Raw genomic sequence first — 21,687 nt, forward strand, 5'->3', positions numbered from 1 at the left:
ATGCCAGCGCCACTCAGACCCGTCCCTGTTTTAGCACTTATTTTACTATTTTTCATCAGTTTTTATGAGGCCACTTTAAAACCACATCTTCTGGGCAGGCACAGAGTGACAAGGAGTTTGTCCCAACCAAGAGCTCTGTCCTACAAAACTTTGTATTTTGATCAGCAGGTAAGTCAATTTATTATGCATTATTATTTTAATCCTAGATGTCTGAAAGGCTCAGGAATTAATATTATTTAGTAACTTGTCTGCACGTTTCAAAAGTACTATATTATTTATAAATGTAAATGTAAATCTGTCAAGGCTAAGATTCTTGATGAAGCTTTAATAACTATTTTGTGCATGTTTATGAGTTGCACAATAATGATTGCATTGATTGCATAATCATGATTGTTTTATTAGTGTGGCAATTATATGCATTATCTTTTAATTATAAAAACAACTTAGATTTAATACTCTATATTACTTCAGATAAACAGAAACCAACATGCATTATCAGGTTAGGTTTGATCTCCTGACTTCTAAGCTATTTTAAATACTAAACACTTACATAATTAAACAAATGAAATGTATATATCAACACTGTGTGCAACTACATACAGTTTAAATATAAGAATTATAGGTTTCTGATTTAATGGAAAGTGTAAAAAAACCCAAACTAACCACTAAGCTTTTTGAAATCAGTTGAGTCAGCTGTAATTGTTTTTAAGCATAATATTATATCCAGCAAGTCCAGGCTGTTTGTTGTCTTCTCACAGGATACTACTGAGTTCCTGTAAGGATTTCCTTAATTTTGTGTGCGTAATGTCTGGCTCAGTGCTTCACATTATGTCTTTAGACAATCAGCATTTCCAGTTGGTCCCTTAAGTAGAAAAGCAAAGCTAGTAGTCTGGCATTAAGAAGCATGGCACAGTGCTCACATCCTGTGTTAGTAGTGCTTTAAACATCCGAACAGAAAGTGAATTTCTTAAACACATATTGTTTGATTGTTGAGGACCTGGTTTGCTTTTCAGCACATTCAGCTTAAGTAAAACAACCGTTAATTATTTTTATTAAATGGAATGCATTGTGTGATCTTCTGTACAACGGTTTTGTTTGTTTGTTTGTTTATTAGGATTTTAACTTCATGTTTTACACTTTGGTTACATTCATGACAGGAACGGCAGTCACTCATTACACAAGGTTCATCAGTTCACACAAGGTTATATGGAACACAGTCATGGACAATTTAGTGTCTCCAATTCACCTTGGCATGTCTTTGGACTGTGGGAGGAAACCGGAGAACCCGGAGTAAACCCGCGCAGACACAGGGAGAACATGCAAACTCCACACAGAAAGGACCCGGACCGTCCCGCCTGGGGATCGAACCCAGGACCTTCTTGATGTGAGGCGACAGTGCTCAACGGTTTTGTAACTGGAAAATAAATAACAGAAGCTGCTGGTTTTATCTGGTTGTGTGATTTTATAGCCACTACACAGTTCGTGAGAAAGGATGACACAGGAAAAGCCCGTCTTCTTCAAGACAAAACAAATATCCACTGGGCTGTTAATATTATTAACTTTTAAGTCTTATCAGATCGAAGGGAATTGTTTAGCAGTGTCCTGTAACTTTACGGTGTCAGTTTCATCCGCTAAGGAAGTGTGGGGCCATTTCCTGTCCTCTTACCCCTATTGTCCTGTGTTTTGTATTGTCAGCACTTAACACATTGTAATCAGTAACCTGCAGTTGTGCTGCTTTAAACAGTACTTTAGTGGATCCGGGCAGACTTATGGTTGTATTCAGAACTGTACTTAAATGAAAGAATGTTAATTATAAGCCAAGCTTTATTACAGTGTGTAGAGAAAATAAAAACATATAGCAGCTATGTTAGCAGCAATAATTTTTTCAAAGTTAACAAAACCTGTGAAACGTGTAATCTAAAATGTTTATTAAAACTTGTCAGTTTTCTTTAATGTGAACCAAATCAACAGGTTTCAGTTCTCAAGCATTAAACTGAAAGCAGAAGCAGATTACAAAAGGAACACTATGTGCAATTCTGGGAACTAAAAGTGTTTTATTTATTGTCATTTGACTATTCAGCCACACTGGGCATAGAAGTAAAGCTATCAACACTGATGAGGCATAACATTATGACCACTTTCCTAATATTGTGTTGGTCCCCCTTTTGCTGCCAAAACAGCCCTGACCTGTTGAGGCATGGACTCCACTAGACCCCTGAAGCTGTGCTGTGGTATCTGGCACCAAGATGTTAGCAGCAGATCCTTTAACTCCTGTGAAGTGTGAGGTGGGGCCTGCATGGATCGGACTGGTGTGTTCAGCACATCCCACAGATGCTCGATTGGATTGAGATCTGGGGAATTTGGAGGCTAAGTCAACACCTCCATTTTTGCTTTGCGGCTGGGCGCATTATCCTGCTAAAAGTTTCCATGAAAGTGTGTACATGGTCTGCAACAATGCTTAGGTAGGTGGTACGTGTCAAAGTAACATCCACATGGATGGCAGGACCCAAGGTTTCCCAGCAGAACATTGCCCAAAGCATCACACTGCCTCCGCCGGCTTGCCTTCTGTCAGTGGTCATAATGTTATGCCTGGTCGGTGTATATAGATATAGTCAAAAATGACATACACCGGTAAGGAACATGGCATATTATTTGACAGTATTCTGAAATCATAGCTGGTTGTGTGCTGATCATTGCAAAATGTTATTAAAGTGAAAGTACTTGTCTTAAAATGTCAAATTGACAGTTATTCTTTCAATAATTACTTAAATAAAATTACACATTTATTTTGTAAACATTTTTAAATCACTGCACTACCCAATTTCCAGAAAAGTTGGGACAATTTGTAAGATGACACAAAAACAAGAATCTGTTTGAATTTGTTAATACTCTTAATCATTAAATTGAAAAGAAATTACTTCTAACTTTAATGACCAATCTTACTGTATTGCATAAGTAGAAAGAAATTTCTTAATTTAAAACCTGCAGTACTTCGCATACAATATCAACAATTTAATCAGGTGCTGACATTAAAATTAAAGTTCATATTAATATTTTAATATTTCTAACAGACACATTTTTAAACATAGACCTGTTGTAGATCATCACTGCTTATAGAATGAATGACCACAAGGTGGCACCAAACCCTGTCTCTAATTTTTTAACTTTTAAACCAACGCACAGTACTCAACAAGTAGGGATGCAATGTACGTAGTTTGTTTTCATTGTAGTGGATCCAATATATTGCAAATATGTTTATATCATATTTGAGCAATCTTACTTATATTTATAATCTATGCAAGCATTGTTATTTTTGCTTGTCTTGGTCATTTTTGTTATTGCTTCTTTTGCAGCACCCTGAAACCACCCTTTTACATTTATGTCTGTTTATTTTATAATGTCTTTTGACTTTGTAGTTTTAAATATGAACATAAAGTATGTATAAATAAGCTTAAACAAGGATGTTTTATAATTTATTGGGGAAAGTATTACAATGTCACAAATTTGTTACATTAGTAATTTGTTGCAAAGCCAGAGCAGCCAGTTACAGCTTGAATAGGTCTGTACAAAGATACAGTTAGCCTTTCATAACATAATCTTAACAAAACATAATCTACTTTCCTCCTTTAATGTTTTCTTGACTGAGCAAGGCTTTCTCAAGAAACATAAGGTCTAACTCTTGAAGGAAGGTAAAGCTACTCTATCATGTTCTGAATTGATGCAGAATTTGTTCTTTTGCAGATTGATCACTTTGGGTTTTTGGAGAATGGCACATTTAAGCAAAGGTACCTCGTTAACGACCAGCATTGGCATCAGAAGAACGGCCCTATTCTGTTTTACACCGGCAATGAAGGAGACATTGAATGGTTTTGCAACAACACTGTAATTATGAAAACTCTATTTGCTTTATTTAACATAAAAATGGGTGGGTGTGGGGGTGGCTGGTCGCATACGGTGTTGGTTAGTGGATTGGTTCTAGTTCTGTAGCATCTTCTCTTTCATAGCTGCTCTTGGTTTTTGCTGAGTTCCTTATCCTTATTCTTTTTCGACAATATGGGTTGTCACATGGTGGTGGATTGAGCAGCTGGCATATAGATGACAATCTCTTGTCTAGTCTCCGCTTAGACAGCGGATCAGGATTTTTGTTTTCTTTTGTTACTGTAATATTTTTGGAAATTTTGTATTTAGTCATTTTTTGTGGCTTTTTACCACAGTATTATTCTGCTATTGGGTTAATTCCTCACAGGCACTTGCAGAGATGGGGCTCCACCTGCTTTGTCCTATTATAAAAAATCATCAGAATTCAAATTACACCACAACTAGTGTTGTTTATGCTACTTTTTTCTGGTTTGAGCGTTAAAACATTTGTGTTTATTAAATTCTTAAACTATTTATCATTATTTTTGATCATTTGTACAATACTTATACTATACATCGATTAGTGAATGTAGTCACAGGTGCTTAAATAAAAATCAGCATATTGTAAGTCACAGACCAGCTCATTTCTTAAACAGATTTTTAATCATATAGGGTGTCAAATTTACAGAGATGGCATGTAAAGCTAATGCTTACATTTTATGATTTGCCATAGGGTTTCATGTGGGACGTAGCAGAGGAACTAGAAGCCATGCTTGTTTTTGCAGAACATCGCTACTATGGACAATCCATGCCGTTTGGAGATGAGTCTTACAGTGTAAGCCAAGTTTTTGTCTTTGTATTAGCATTTTGATTAGCTATGGTTTTTTTTGTGAAAGACTTAAATGGAGTACTCTCATGGACTTGAACGTCTTCCTTTTAGAATGCTAAGTACTTGAACTACTTGACATCAGAGCAGGCTCTAGCAGACTTTGCAGTGCTGATCAAGTACCTTAAAAAGACTACACCAGGAGCCCAAAACAGTCCTGTCATTGCCATTGGAGGTTCTTATGGTGGGATGCTGTCTGCCTGGCTGAGGATGAAATACCCCAGCGCTGTTATCGGGTAAGAAATGAATAGCTTGAATCTTCCAGAAAATTACATTTGAAATTCAAAACAGCGTCATGTAAGATTTTTACATTTCATTTAAGCATAAGAAAATGAATCCAAGCAATAAATGCATTTCTTACCAACATCAAATGCCACAGTAGCTTCAGTAATTTAAGATTCTGTGGCTATTAGTTAGTCGCATTCTTACGCTAAATATCCATTTAAATTCATAGAATTTTAAGATTCAGTTTGTTCATCACAAGCACTGTGAGAGCAATATGTAAATTAAAAGGGGAGACAATGCAGGATCAAACCTTCACCTTTAATAGCAGTGTTACAATTTGGAATAAAAAAAACATATGATCGTGTGGTTATTTTTTTCCAGTGCTTTAGCTGCATCTGCACCAATCTGGCAGTTCACTGATATGGTGCCCTGTGGTGATTTCTACAAAATAGTCACCCAAGACTTTGCCAGTAGTGGAATCAACTGTAGCAAAAACATCAGGAGGTCATGGACGGCTATTAACAACGTGTTGTCCACAGGTCTGTATGAGATTTACACAACTGAGAATATACAGTATTTTTATTATATTTAATTGCAGCATAGGGTGCTGTTTTTAAGACTGTTTAGCCTACTTAGAAAATGGGTCTTTAGATTCAACTGGCCAGGCACTAATTAAGCCTGGGTGAGTCTAATGTAGCTTAGTTATTAAATAATTGTGATTAACTGGCAGAGAGGACAATTAGTTTTACCCAGAGCTTGTTGGTGTAGTATAGCTTTAAATATGTTGTTCATATCCCATAATACATTTGTTTTTTGTCAGTAGTGGGTTCATTTACCAAACTATAAGGTTTTATACTCCTTTTTGCCATAGCTGAAGGTCTGCAGTGGCTTTCTAAGGAGTTTGGCCTGTGCTCACCACTGAAGGAAGAGGATGTAAATGATTTCAAGGGCTGGCTCCAGGAGACCTGGGTGAACTTGGCAATGGTTGATTATCCTTACGAGGCCAACTTCCTCCAGCACCTCCCACCTTGGCCCATTAAAGTACTGTACTTCCAACTTACTATCAAACTGTGACCTTTAAAAAAACAAGACCTTTTGATTTTTATTAGGAACACTTTAGGCTTTTCTAATACAATACCATTTAATTTACAAAGCATTTAGAGGTCATTGTACTTTGTACTGTTTTATCACTGTAGAATTTAATTACCCCCACCCCAAAAAAGTATACACCTCTTAACGTGACAAAAAATGAGTGACAAACAATGGCAATTAAATAATCATTTACCACTATACGCTGTGTATTGTTTGTAGGGTTGCATTATGGCTGGATAGTGACAAAAATAGCAATCTGAATCACAAAACAACAATTTTCACAATTATATAGCTAATCATATTAAATCAAAATAGTCTATTAATATTGTAATTCAGACCATCAACAAAAACTCAATTCTCGTGTGCAGTGTTGCTTTCACAGATTTTATCTGCATCCAAGAGTCATCAGAAGGCTCCAAAAGTTGACATCTCAGTTCTGCCATCCGTCTGGGCTGGCTGTTGTTCATCCAGGTAGGGAGCCGGATAGGGTGTGGCTCTCTGTGCACAAGGCTGATTGGCATGAGAACTCGCCTTGTGCAGGTGAAAAGATGCAGTCGGGTACTGCTCATGTGTCGGAGGGGGCGTGTGTCAGTTTGCTCTCCTCAATCAAGGGCGGGGGTTAGCACCAGTGGAGAGGAAGCATAACGCCATCGGGTAACAATTGGACGCGCTAAAAATGGGGAAAGAAAAATATAAAAATAAATCAATAAGTACAACTCTTCATTCGTTAGTTGTATACTTGGAGATAAAAAAAAGCATTGTCAAATGTTAAGCGCTTGGGTGGATTAATTATGCTGTGGGGTGTTGCAGCTTGTAGCCCAAGAAACATTACGTGGGTAAATAAATAAATGGATTCCACTTAATTTTGGCAAATCCTTAAATCAAATATGAAACAGTTAAGAAGCTGTAGCTAAAAGAAGCTGTCTAATACACAGGACAGTAATCCAAAACATCCAATAATCCAAAAATATCATGATACCACCTGTTACTTAAAATACATAAAATACCCTGACTGTCACCATTAAACATCTGGGGCTAAAATCTTAAACATATTGACTATGCAAGACAGCCTGCAGTCTTCAAGGAAGAATTCCTAAATCAAGCTGTAATATCTGATAAAAGGGTGTTACTTAATATAACCTAGCCGGGTCATTTTTGCACATACCACACTTCCAGATGCATATGTTCTTCTGTATTTTTAAGTTTTTAAGGAAGTTTAATAAATGTGACTAACTGTACAATTTACTTTTTATTTTATTTGAGGTGCATAAACAGTATCTCTTGATGCACACTACAGTTTTCCCATATTAAACAGTCCCTCTTTGCTCCTGTAGAACACACAAATAATTAATTCAACAGCTACCACTGCGGATGTACTACAGATTGGTTGAAGTGAGGTGCTCATTAATGTGTCCCAAGAAAATTACCAGCGCTGACAAAGCATGTTTTTGATAATAGCTTGTTTATCTCAGAAGACACATCAATATTCATAAGGTGCTTAGACTGAATTGTCCTTTCCTTTTGTTTAGATTGGATGTTCCTCATTATTTCACTTCGCCTTTACCAGTAAGCTTTCTATCGACAAACCAATTCAATTCTCTGAAGTATTCTGTTGCTGGCTCAGTACCAGTGTTGGACAGAAAATATTTCCTGTCACAATGATAAATGCATCTGCAGTTCCAGTTCTGTCTGATAAGACAGCAGAACTTAGATTAATTTAGAATTAAATATTTATGAAAATAGGGATTTTATTGGGCTATGGGTACGAGTTTGTATAGGCACTGTATTAAGTGTATTTTTGTCAGGTTAGCCATTAATGTTGGACAAGAAGGCCTGAGACAGAGTCCCAATTCCAAACAATGCCTTCATTGATCTTATTTTTGGATTATTATGGGCTCTTTAGCTTTACAATCATTCTTACAATATATTTTGAATTATTGGTTCTATACACCTGTCAGCAGGTTGTACTTTATGTAGAGAGAAATGTGTCATTTGTGTGGTCTTTCTTAACATATTTAAAGTAAGTAAAGGCTTGGCTGGTAGTACTGTCGTCTCACAGCAAGAAGGTCCTGTTAGTACAGGAAGAACTACTATGATAACAAAAACAATGATAATGGGTGAATTCTGCTATCCCACTATTGCTGGAATCCAGGGTTTGAATTAGCTGGTTGGGCATCTGTGTACAAACATGATTGGCTATGCCTGAGGTAGGATGGCCAAGGCTCCATGATGTTTGTCGTCCAGTCTAGGGTGTCCTACTGCATTGCACCCGATAATTCTGGGAAATCTGTGACCCTGACCTTGATAAAGCGACTAACTAATCATCCATACTGTTTGAATAAAAGGTGGTTCCAGATAACCACATTCCATATCTGTATTTGAGCACTTGTTGCTCTAAAAATGTAATTTGTGAGTATTTTCCCCAAATCTGATCATATATGCAACCCCTGTGGTTATTTAAAGTGGTTTAGACAGTAGGTGTAGAGATGGGGCTTTTAATGACAAAGCTAATGTGATTATGTGGGCAACTGTGCAAAGAGGGCATTGAGGGTTTAGTGCAGGGAAATCCGTTGGTGGAGATGAATGTATAAGCTTAATCCTGTCTGAAAAGTAGAGAGGATGCTTTAGAGAACTACTGCATTTTTGTCACGGTATAAGCCTGAGCTTAATCTGCAGCCCACCTCGTGCACAGACCACCTCCTCTTTAGGTGTCTAACAAAAGCCTTAGAAACAAACTCTGTACAAGGTCCACTCTATTTGAACTTTTTAGCCAGTAAACAGCCAAACACTGGCTCCTCTTGAAGGCAGTATAAAGGCACATACCAAACCTTCAGATTGTAACATAAATATTGCAATGGTTGTTTTTCTGTCTAGGCAGTGAATTAGCTTCCCAAGCTAGAGCTCTTTTTGGTTCTTTGTTTGCCTTGTCCTTGTTGATCTTGAACAACTTGGGATTCTTGGTGCAACACAACAATAAATTTAATTAAAACCAGATTCCTTTACGCACAATTTAACATGCAAATTTAATGACACCACAAAGAAAGTTTCCATGTTTCCACACCAAGTGCCTTAGGTTCTGAATTAAAAATAAACTGAAAAAAGGACTTTCCTTTAAAAACACACTGTCCTTAAATTCTCCTGTTTATTAAAGAAGCCCTTTTCAAAGGTTATGTAACAAGGGTGGGTTTCCCAAATCGTTTGTAACACTAAGTAGCCTCATACTTGAGAACATTCTTACATTTATAAGAAATTCCTGAAACCCTTCGTAACAAACTTGATTGTAAATGTAAGAATATTCTGACCCATTTGTGACTCACTAAGTACTTTTTAATCATGCAGATCTACCTAAAATGATACTGTTTTTCCAGTATGTTAAATTTATCAAAAAATAAAAAATAAAAAGTTAGAATGTGCAGAACTTGGTTCCCTCTACAGAATTCATTTAAACGTATCTCTAAACAAACAAGATTTGACCAGATGTGTCCAAACATTGAACATTTATTGGATTTGTTGCCAAAATGTGCTGGCATAAAGTCATATTTTCTGATTGACTATTTGAATGGTTGTCACTATAAAGTCAGATATAACTGTGAAACTCTATAAAAAAAAAAAATTATATATATATATATATATATATATATATATATATATATATATATATATATATAATATGTTAGTACACACATTTCCGAAACCTAATTTCCGAAGTAAATTCTGACCCATCCAAACCGACCCATTTGTAACTCACTAAGTACTTCTTAATCTACCTCAAAAACAATAGAAGCCACTAATTCTTTATGAAAAAACTCACTAATGTGCTGGTTCTATGCACGGCAACAGCACTTTTGTATATATCACAAATTCATGAAAATTATTGCATCATAATGCAGTTGCATCGCATACACTACATGCAGTGCCATCAAAATTGAATCTAGTAGCATGAATTACATAGTTTTATTATGATTTCATGGATAGCCATTATGAAGGTCCTTAGTTTAGTTCTGAGCATAAATGTATATTTATATGTACACATTGAAATCAAATAAATGCTTGATATGCGATAAGGTAGGAATTGCAAGTTATACCAGTAATTTAAATACTTATTAATTATTAGTGTTTAAAATATTATAATAATGACAACATTTTTGTAAAAATTGGTGGTTTTCAGCTGGAGGTGCTTTTCCAGCACAGATGCAGAGGTGGAGTCAGCTGAGACCTACTTAAATCTTATTCGTAATTTTGGAGAGTAAGACGGCTTTTGTGCAACAAAAGCTCAAAACTGCCATTCTTAAAATTACGTTGTTCCTAAAGTTGTTCGGACTTTGCTAAGATTAATCATTTTGGGGAAAGGCAGTCGAGATCTGTAACATTGTCATCGTCAAATCAGTCATTTCGTTTTTAGATTGGTGGTGTACAAATCATACACACTTAGATAGATTTTGTTGACCATGTATGGTAGGAAGAGACTAATAGTTTTTTAATAGTTTTTTAATGGCTGTTCATTTGCTAATGACACCTTTACGCGATCACTGCCATTTTAAACACATTTTTCCAAACATAGTTTTTTTTACATGCCAGTATGTCAAATGTAATAAATTGTTTCTTCTTCCTATGATCAAATATTTCCTAGGAAATTAATAGGAGTGTTGTGTATCACACTGAGATTAATAATGAGTGCCCAGCTGTGATGAAGTGTAATTGGTTATGGCTGGTAACACTACACTTCTTATAAAATTTAAGTTTCCTCAAATTTGTCTTATTGCTGTAAATCACCATTTTACAAGCGCATATTGTTGTGTCACAGGTGTGAATGCGGAGTACACCAGCAAAGTAGCCTTAAAGTATTTTTGAAATACAGTGTTTCTACAAATTGATTGTATAATCATTTTCTCAAAATGTCATTTTTCTTCAACGTTGGCACCAATAGTCTTTAATGTGATGTTATTAAAATTCCCAGGTTGTCTGCACACACCTTCAGTTTGATACAGGTGTGTCTGACAAGCAGCTGTTACATGGCATCTCTCAGGCAGTAAGAGTCTACTACAACTACACAGGAAGTTCTGTTTGCCTCAACATATCAGAGACAGCTACTGGAAATCTGGGCATCAGGGGCTGGTTTTATCAGGTAAAATTTGAATATTTAATAAGAGTTGTAAATGCTACATTTTCATGTATTGATTGACATCACCTAATAGCAGTAGAGTCTGAGAGTGCATTCCTGGTGTGTTTGTGGGTGTAGTTTACTGTCCCACATTACTGAGGAACAATATAATAATAAAAAAATAAAATAAATAATACAAAAAAATAGTTTGATGGACCCCATGTGACTGATGCTTCAATCAACAAATAATTTGTGCAACTTGCTATTGCTGTATTAAGTCATATGTGTCTGTAACTCTTCTGTCACTGTTCTCTTAATCAGTCTTGCACAGAGATGGTAATGCCTATGTGTACAGATGGCATTCAGGACATGTTTGAACCTGAGCCTTGGAACTTCCAAGCATTCTCTGATGAGTGCTATGGTCTGTTTGGTGTAAGGCCACGGGAAAACTGGGCTGAAACAGTTTATGGAGGGAAGAACATTCACGCTCACAGTAATATCATCTTCAGGTAAACAATTGCTTTCTCAAACGCCTGCTAGTCCATTTATTACCTGCTATGTCCTGTTTGGTGAATTAGGGCTTTAGGGTCTTAAAGTTTTTCAAACATGAAACACATTATAGATACAGAATTTGTTATACTGCAGCAATAAGTTTAGTTTATGCTTCATAATATGCTGTATGGCCAAATGAATTCTAAAACACCGACTTCAATTAATTAAAGGTGCTTTTCTTTAAATATTGGTTATATTGTAACATTTGTAAACCGGAGCACCTGAAACAGTGGTAAATATAGAAGACAGGGTTCATGTGTTGAGCTAATACTATTGTTATAATCTGTTCTTTATTTTAGTAATGGAGGCCTTGATCCGTGGATGAGTGGTGGAGTTACGAAGAGTATTTCTGACACCCTGGTGGCCATTATCATTCCTGATGGAGCTCACCACCTGGACCTGCGCTTTAACAACCAGCATGACCCACAGTCTGTGATCAGTGCTCGAACACTGGAGGTGAACTACTTTAAGAGATGGATCAAACAGAATGCAAGTGTACGATAACCACTTGGGACAAAACCTATAGATAGTGTAGAGCATGAGCAAGTTGAACAAAAGGTTAATTATTTTTAAACTTAAGTCAATGAGCAAGAAAATGCTGTGTGCCAAAGTTGGACCAAAGAAAATGTGTTTGAATCTAGTTAGATTTTAAAAAGTGTCAAAGTTTTAGGTGTTTTGGAATATACTGACAGAATACAAATAAATTATGAGCACATTTTTACATTAGTCATTACCATAATTTTATTACTGTTCTACCTATTTTTGGGATCTGTGTGATCTGTTTGATTCTGTGCTTTTCAAAAAACATTACAATTACAGATAAATTATGAGCATGTCAAACTGGTCATTACAATAATAATAAAAAAAACTTTGACCCACTTTCAGTTGTAATGCACTTCCATAAAATTAAATCAAAATGTTGAAATGACTTTCTTGCCAATGCTTCCATGTTATTTAATGCAAACTCAACAGACACCAAGCAATAAAGTGGCTTGTGGGAGGCTAGTGGTGTAAAGCACAGAATCCTTGCTTCATGCAGTCTGAGCCACATGACCTCCCCATTCATTTACTGGCAACCCTAAGATCTCTGAACTGCTGCACCTTGACACCCCTTCATCTACAGCAAGCTGCCCCCTGCCAGTAGAATTATTAATACTACAACCATAGTGCAAAGAAGTGTTTTAGCTTAATGGTGAGCTGGGGTTGAGGGGTGAGGCTTTGAAGAAGTGATGCTTAAATGTAATAAAGTAATGAATAATGATTAGCCATTTAAGATTCACATGATCACTAGTCCTACAGAGTATGAATGCTCTTACTGGTCTTGTTAGATTATTCAAATAGACTCAAATAAATACATTTAAATTTAATTCAGTTTTCATTTTTTAATAAAGCTCTAAGAAACCACTACAGGGTGGGCCATTTATATGGATACACCTAAATAAAATGGGAATGGTTGGTGATATTAACTTCCTGTTTGTGGCACATTAGTATATGGGAGGGGGAAAACTTTTCAAGATGGGTGGTGACCATGGCGGCCATTTTGAAGTCGGCCATTTTGGATCCAACTTTAGTTTTTTCAATGTGAAGAAGGTCATGTGACACATCAAACTTATTGAGAATTTCACAAGAAAAACAATGGTGTGCTTGGTTTTAACGTAACTTTATTCTTTCATGAGTTATTTACAAGTTTCTGACCACTTATAAAATGTGTTCAAAGTGCTGCCCATTGTGTTGGATTGTCAATGCAACCCTCTTCTCCCACTCTTCACACACTGATAGCAACACCGCAGAAGAAATGCTAGCACAGGCTTCCAGTATCCGTAGTTTCAGGTGCTGCACATCTCGTATCTTCACAGCATAGACAATTGCCTTCAGATGACCCCAAAGATAAAAGTCTAAGGGGGTCAGATCGGGAGACCTTGGGGGCCATTCAACTGGCCCCCGACGACCAATCCACTTTCCAGGAAACTGTTCATCTAGGAATGCTCGGACCTGACACCCATAATGTGGTGGTGCACCATCTTGCTGGAAAAACTCAGGGAACGTGCCAGCTTCAGTGCATAAAGAGGGAAACACATCATCATGTAGCAATTTCAAATATCCAGTGGCCTTGAGGTTTCCATTGATGAAGAATGGCCCCACTATCTTTGTACCCCATATACCACACCATACCATCAATTTTTGTGTTCCAACAGTCTTGGAGGGATCTATCCAATGTGGGTTAGTGTCAGACCAATAGCGGTGGTTTTGTTTGTTAACTTCACCATTCACATAAAAGTTTGCCTCATCACTGAACAAAATGTTCTGTGTAAACTGAGGGTCCTGTTCCAATTTTTGTTTTGCCCATTCTGCAAATTCAGTGCGCCGATCTGGGTCATCCTCGTTGAGATGCTGCAGCAGCTGGAGTTTGTAAGGGTGCCATTTGTGAGTAGCTAATATCCGCCGAAGGGATGTTCGACTGATGCCACTCTCCAGTGACATGCGGCGAGTGCTACGCTGTGGGCTCTTGCTGAATGAAGCTAGGACAGCCACTGATGTTTCTTCATTAGTGACAGTTTTCATGCGTCCACATTTTGGCAAATCCAACACTGAACCAGTTTCACGAAACTTGGCAAGCAGTTTGCTAACTGTAGCATGGGAGATGGGTGGTCTCGTAGGGTGTCTTGCATTGAAATCTGCTGCAATGACCCGGGTACTGCGTTCACCAGACATCAACACAATTTCTATCCGCTCCTCACTTGTTAACCTCTGCGACATGTCAATGGCTGTAACAAAGAAAAGCTTGTAAATAACTCATGAAAGAATAAAGTTACGTTAAAACCAAGCACAGCATTGTTTTTCTTGTGAAATTCTCAATAAGTTTGATGTGTCACATGACCCTCTTCCCATTGAAAATGGCCGCCATGGTCACCACCCATCTTGAAAAGTTTTCCCCCTCCCATATACTAATGTGCCACAAACAGGAAGTTAATATCACCAACCATTCCCATTTTATTTAGGTGTATCCATATAAATGGCCCACCCTGTACTACTTTTGTGTTTGCCATCAGAAATATACATTTATTCAAAAGTACAGCTTTATTTAGCCATAAGAGCATTGCACTGGTGTTAACAGATAATTCTTGGCTCACAATCTGCCTTCCAATTCATCCCAAAGGTGTTGGATCAGGTTGAGGTCAGGGTATGCATTCATCCTACACCAGACATTACAACTGGCACTAACCAGGTAAACTGGTAGAGACCTTAAGCTGTTTGCCAAGCCCATATTTGTCAGACATCAATATGGTGCCATAATAAGTTTTATTATTCCAAATGTCTTTTTTCTATTTTATTCATGCATTTTCTCCCAATGTAGCATAGTCAATTTGTCTTCCGCTGCTGGGGGATCCCTGATTGCAGTTGAGGTGGGTATTTTGCTGCTCACGCCTACTCCGACCCACGCACAGTCCTTTGTGGAACCCTTTTCACCCATGCACTCTGCACAGACGCCTCTCTATCTGCCCATCAGAGTCCTTACACAGCGTTTGAAGACCCCGCCCACATAGTCCGGTCATCTCGCCCTAGCAGAACTGTGTCTGCTGCAGGCACTACCGATTATGCTCGCTAGATGGCGCCCAGTCGACCGGTGGCAACGGCGAGTTTTGAACCGAGGAGTTCAGAATCTCGGCGCTGTGTGCGAACGGAATATCCCGCTGCGCAAACTGTGCGCCCTAGCATCTAAGTGGCTCCAAACTGCATAAATAACCCTAGATAATCAAATATTGGTATGATAAAAATTATCCTAAAAGGTTTAATTGTTATTTTATTTAAAATAGTTCAATTTGGTTGAACTTATCTGCCTTGAATTCTGTTTTAACAATTCATAAAAGTTGACATTGATCTTTCTGCATCTCAAATGACACCATGTGTAGCCTCGACTTTAAGGTTTAGAAACTATTTATTAATTTGATTACTTAGTGGGTTGGCAAGGCTGTTTTATGCCATCTTGTCTCTTTCTTGAAGACTTTTAGAAAGCTTTCATAATATGTACACCAAGTTAAGCAAAACATTAGTATTGTTTCTCCAGGAAACAACAGAGTATATGATCTGTCACATTCTTCCTGTGGACACAGACCAAAACAGACAGTCATTATAATGGCCCATATCTTACTTTTCACCGCACTGCCATTAATTTTACCATCCTTTCTTCTCTCTTGACATGTCCATCAATCAAATTTGTTATTAGTATTCTACTGACCCTTGGTGTGTAGACCTGTCTATGTCATTACTATTGCAGACCACACACTAGTGCAAAGGGATTAAGATTCTGTGTGTGTGTGTGTGTGTGTGTGTATATATATATATATATATATATATATATATATATATATATATATATATATATATATATATATTTGACGTTGCTGGAGAAGGTATCCTGGGGGGTAGAATAGAGAACTGGAGTAGGAGAGTTTCTACTGACTCTGGAAAATCCCTACACAGAGGGTGGAGTGCAAAGTGTGTAACTTTAATCAAACAATGCGTACTGGTCAGTGGTGTGTTTAAGCAGCTTTTCAGGGACGTGACTCGAAAGTGGAAAGATAAATTGTTCTCCCAGTTAAATATTCCTTCACCTTCGTTTGACCTGACTAATTGCTTTTTCTCTTTAAAAAATGTGTTTTATGTGAAATAAAATGACCATTTATCTTTGTGGGACTTTTAAAAACAGCTGCACATCAAAAGGTCTGGTTGTTTTTTTTTATTTGTTTTATTTAACAAGTGCTGATTCCAGACAAAACAGTCTGTGACATTTATGAAAGTTCAAACAGTGACAAATCCCCTTTTGTCTTTTTTTCTTTTTTAAATGTAATGCAATTCTTTTCCCCTCAGTCTCAGTCAGTATTCAGCTCTAGCCCCCCCACCCCGATCCCCTCGCCCTTTATGTGGCCATAGAAATTTGTTTCCGGAATCAGTGCGTCAGACCCTCAAATGTGAATGACTTGCATGTACAAAAGCTCTGTGCGGGAAGAGGAGAAAATATCAGCCATCAGTTTAGTGATGTCATTGTGCCAAAATTAGCCTCCGAAAGAAAGAGGAGGATGTGGAAACTCATTTAAAGTGAATTCAAAGAGCTAAGTGCAGTGCCAAGGCCTTGAAATTCAAAATGAAAATAGTTCCCAGTTTGAATCGAAATTATGGTGGGTTGCTTATTCAAGCTAAATGCAATTATATAATGAAACTTGCATTCATTTATTTAAAATTTGTATTAGTGAGAACATATTCTAGTAGATACCCTGGCAATATGCTATGTATTTAATATTGCACATTATGATGATGTACGTACATTGTTGTTATATTTGCACTGTTGTGCAGCTGTTAATTGTAAGGCAGTGGCACTTCCATTCAGATCTGTGGCTTAAGCTGGGCTACAGATAATTAGATCACTGCTATCAGTTTCACTGTTCCTTTTCTCCCCTGGAATTTACATGATAATAACCTTCTCTTGATGGCCCCCCTTTTTCAAAAGTGCTTAGGTCTTTTTTACCCCTCCTTTTAAACATCCAAGTGATTCACTGCATCACCTTAAAATGCACTTGTTAGGAGGGGGAAAGAATAATGCCTGGGAAAATATTTTAAAACGTGAAGAGAATGCTCTGGTTAAGTCTCTGGTATGAGATTTTACAAGGTGCAATGCTTAATAAGAGAAAACATTATGGTAGTTTTATATACTTGGATTTAAGTTTATGAGTTGGTTAACTAGTCAACTCAACAAAAAATAATTTAATATTTAAGGTATATTTAGTATATTAATGTAGTTAGTGCAAGCTGAAAATAAGAAAATCTCATGACTTATTACATTGTTAAAATACCAGTGCTGCATCTTGTGTCATATTATTTGAAAGCATTCAGACTAAAAGTCTGGGTCCATCTGCAGAAAAAGTAGAACCAGCTGGACGGACGACCATCTTTGCAGCATATCAAATATCAGGGCAGAGCGGCAAGACAAAAGCCACTATTAAGTAAAAGGCTTATGAGTGTGGAGTTTATTAAATGTCATGGACATGGCAAAATGAGAAATAAGATTCTCTGGTCTGATAATATGAAAATTTTCAGAGTGCTTTCAAACTCAGACAAGGGCAGCACTTTTCTTTTTCAACCCAACAATGATCTGAAGCACACAGCCAAAACAACACTGGCATTGCTTTGTGGCACGACTTTGAATGCCCTTGAGTGGCTCAGGCAAAGCCAAAACTTAAACCCCATTGGAAATCTGTAGAGGGACTCGAAGATGGTACTTCAAAGACACTGACAGAGCTTGAGGTGATCTGCCATAAAGAATGGAATAAACTGCCCAAATCCAGCATGCAGAACTTCATTTAATGGGATGTTATTTATGAGTGTAAATTTAATTTTATAGATTGTAGTTTATGATGCTATTTTATGTAAATATAAAAAATTGTCTTAGCTTAGCTAAGTAAAAAAAAAATGCTTTTAAACTGGTTCTAATAAATTCCTAACATGATATCCAATTTATGGTTCCAGAAAGCATTAGGTGGTACTAACACAATTTAAATACTTATTATTCTTATTATTAATCAGTACTACAACATGCTTAAAACTTTTTGTAGTGTGTACATTGCTTAGGACAGTTCTGGCCAACTTTTTTAACATCTGGAGGCAAGACATTTTACACGGTTAACCAAACTAGGTTACTAACTATGACACAAAATCAACAAATAAGAGGACTGAACATTGCACTGCACCACTCTTCAGGTCTTCTTGATAATGTAATAATACCTGCACATTCCTAAAAGAATGAAGTAAAATACCAATAAAGCTTATCAATAATTAATAAGGTTTTAAACATTTTAAAAGTATCGTTATCTGACAAAATGATCCTTTTCAATCATCATTGGTGTGGCTGCATTTCTTGTAAATTTTTGTACCACAGTTATTATTACATTAATAATAATGTAATAATACATCCCCAGAAATATATGACCCAAAACAATGTCCTTTTAAGTAATGGCTTTTTTGTTTTAACCAAGGCTTCCGTGGGCCCCTATCCTATGTAACTTACCCTGTTGGTCCGACTCCCATTTCAGCATTCACTGTTAGCCAAGAAACTTCCTGTAAATGCATTATTTACAGCAGCCGTTTCACTCATACCCAGGATTTCTTAAGGTCAACATTTCTTTTGGCACACTGAGCTTGAACTGCACTTTGGTCCCCTTTAATTTAACAGCTCCGGCAGCTTTTCTAGTTAAATCGACTGTTCATTATTGAGCCCCATTTTACGAAGGGGCTGTGAGGTGCAGTTTAATGAATCTCTGGCACAAAGATCCCTTTCACTGCTGAGGGAAGAATAGAAGCTATTTAGACCCTGTAGGGCTGTATGTCAAAGGCAGCCCATAATAGTTGTCAGACAGAGGCTAAAATTCCCACTGGTACGGGAATGCACGGGAAATAAACTTACACCACTAGCAGATTAAGATACTAGCAGGAAGTAGCAAAGCATTACTCACATGATATTAGCTTACATATTTAAAAAAAAAATCACATTCGCATTTATATCTTGCAGTCATCATTAAAATAAACTAAACATAATAAAATTCTTGTCTATTGTCCTGGTTTGTCATCATTACAGAGAATACCCCACTTAACAAAGTGTGTTGCCCACTGAAAAGGAGTTGCAAAAACAAGAAGCAGTCTCTGCTTTTGGGAATATGATGTAAAATAAAAAATGAGTATATAAAACAGTAATGATAAATATATGAAATATTAATACATTCTTTGTTGGACATCAGCGGTACCAAGAGTAACACATTTTTTGTAACCTAAATCTTAAAATATATCAAAATAATGGTGTAAATACTGTAATAAGTTTACCTAAAGGGATATTTTCAGACCAACTAATGGAAAAGTGCAATATTATTTAAAAGCATGTTTTTATATTTTCCTTAAATCTCTGAAATATGCATAGCACTGCCATGTGTAACTGCCATGATAAGTACCTGGAAAGGTGTTAATATGTTGGACACATAAAATATGAGAAGAATTGTCATCCAAATTTTATTGCATATTATTTACCTAATAATTGAAATACAGAAGAAAAACATCTGGATGGCATTATAGTACTTTTTGTATATATTTAAATATACTAGTGCTATATATCTACCTTTCATGCCCTTACTTTGTATTGATCACATACACAGAAACGTAAACAATGAAAAGTGGCTGGGATAGTTTAAGAAGTGCCTTTTGTGTTTTTACCCAGTGGGATGCCTCTGATAGATCCCTTTTAGTTGCAGGTGGTCAGGCGTGAGCAAAGAGTTAAGTCCTAAAGTCCTTCTGTCCCTCCCCCTTAATGTCCTGACATCATTAGCTCTGCCCCCTAAAATCCCCCTGCTTTGCCCCAAATTCTGTCCTCTAGTCTCGCTTTCATTTGAGTAAAAGGAAACACTGTTGGCACCAAGTGCAGGGACTAAGGGTTAGCAAGCCACTTTGGAATTATAAAAACAAAACTACGCTTTAATGATGGTCTAAGGAACTTTGGAATATAAGTGGATATCTTGGGCAAAGTGCAGAAAGAAATGGCTGTTCAGACTGCCATCATGAACTCCCAGTTTTTTAATTTCTGCTTTCCTGGCTCGGTAATGGAGTATGAGGTGGAGAAGAGTCTGGATGGGAGACTCTTGGGTGAAGTGAACTGTCAAGGTGAGTCTAGGGAGGCAACAAGAGACTTGCTTAGCTTCATCGACTCTGCTTCCAGCAACATTAAACTTGCCCTGGATAAGCCGGTCAAGTCTAAGAGGAAAGTCAATCATCGCAAGTATTTACAGAAGCAGATCAAGAGATGCTCAGGGATCATGGCACCAGGAAATAAAGGACCTCAGGAGGCTTGCAAAAGTCAGGACTTACCCCAAACTTCAACCAGCACTACCCAGAGCAAAACACCACCTAAACGAGAAGGACTTCAAGCCAACCTGCAGAGCAAGAGTCTGGCTGCTCTCTTCAGCAATGCCAAGGACTTGCAGGGCGAAAAGGCCAAAAAGCCTCCATTGCGACACAGAAACCTGCCGCCATCCTTCTTTACAGAGCCAGCCAACAGTGCGAGGGTCACATCAACATCTGGCATGTTTCTCAAAGATCTGGACCGGGGAAATCCTGAAGCAACAGACTTCTTTGAACTTCTCGGGCCTGACTGCTGCAACATGATGACTGAGCAGGAGCTCTTCCATGCTACGCCCAACAGGGTCCAACAGCAGGGGCCTGTAGAGATGGAACCAATGTCTTTTGAGTCACACCATTTTGTAACAGGTGGTTTCCTTTATTCTGAGCCTTGGGGCACATGTGTTGATGTGTCTAAAAAAACAACGGACATGAGGACAGTACCAGGGCAACCATCTGTATTTGGCAACACAGACTCATCTTATTCAGTCCCTGTGGAGCAGAGTTCTTTGTGTACGTCAAACTTCTCTAACTTCTTTACAGACTGCAATGTCCCTCAGGTGTCATATGACCTGGCTGGCCCATACAGCCGGGATAGTTTTTCATCTCTTTAAGCAAAGCAGCTTTGCATCTTTTAAACGACTTTTGAAAAAGCTATGCATCTGTGTGATGGACAAGAAAAAAACATTTTGCTCTAAAATTGCAGAGGGATAATCCAGCTGCTTGCTTACTACAATCTATAAAAGCTTAGCGTTTAGTAGAAACTTGGGGGTTATATTCTTTATTATATGTGATAGTAGCACAGCAATATTAATTAAGTTGTTTTATGTGCTCATAAAAAGTTTAGTTTACTGTGCATAAGTCAAGGGGTTGTTCTAAAAACATTATCTCAGGGTATTTTGTTTGCATATGTCTAAAATACACTTACAAATACACTGCAAATGGTTGCATACCCTTAAAACAAAATGGTGTGAAGTTAAGATAGGTCACTGAAGTTGTGTCTTTATCAACAGTAGCAAAAATTGGTATTAAGATAATTAAA

General features: G+C 37.3%; 2 protein-coding genes across 3 annotated transcripts; both read left to right on the forward strand.

The window, feature by feature from the left end:
• Positions 1-12,931, forward strand: prcp (prolylcarboxypeptidase (angiotensinase C)). 2 transcript variants are annotated; one of them, XM_063017106.1, is made up of 9 exons: positions 1-168; positions 3,742-3,882; positions 4,592-4,693; positions 4,799-4,980; positions 5,351-5,508; positions 5,841-6,010; positions 11,019-11,186; positions 11,484-11,671; positions 12,014-12,930. In XM_063017106.1, the coding sequence occupies exons 1-9, from the start codon at positions 1-3 to the stop codon at positions 12,216-12,218; spliced, it is 1,482 nt and encodes a 493-aa protein (XP_062873176.1). In that variant the 3' UTR covers positions 12,219-12,930. The 2 variants fall into 2 exon arrangements, with proteins under 2 accessions (XP_062873176.1, XP_062873177.1); XM_063017107.1 differs by lacking the exon at positions 3,742-3,882 and having other exon boundaries at positions 12,014-12,931.
• A 7,242-nt stretch (positions 12,932-20,173) lies between these two features.
• On the forward strand, positions 20,174-21,263 carry LOC134334683 (protein FAM181B). Its single transcript, XM_063017108.1, has one exon. The coding sequence runs from the start codon at positions 20,288-20,290 to the stop codon at positions 21,257-21,259; it is 972 nt and encodes a 323-aa protein (XP_062873178.1). The 5' UTR covers positions 20,174-20,287; the 3' UTR covers positions 21,260-21,263.
• The last annotated feature ends 424 nt before the right edge of the window (positions 21,264-21,687 follow it).

The sequence above is a fragment of the Trichomycterus rosablanca genome, chromosome 20, assembly GCF_030014385.1.
Source record: "Trichomycterus rosablanca isolate fTriRos1 chromosome 20, fTriRos1.hap1, whole genome shotgun sequence".
In the NCBI taxonomy this organism is placed as follows: Eukaryota; Metazoa; Chordata; class Actinopteri; order Siluriformes; family Trichomycteridae; genus Trichomycterus; species Trichomycterus rosablanca.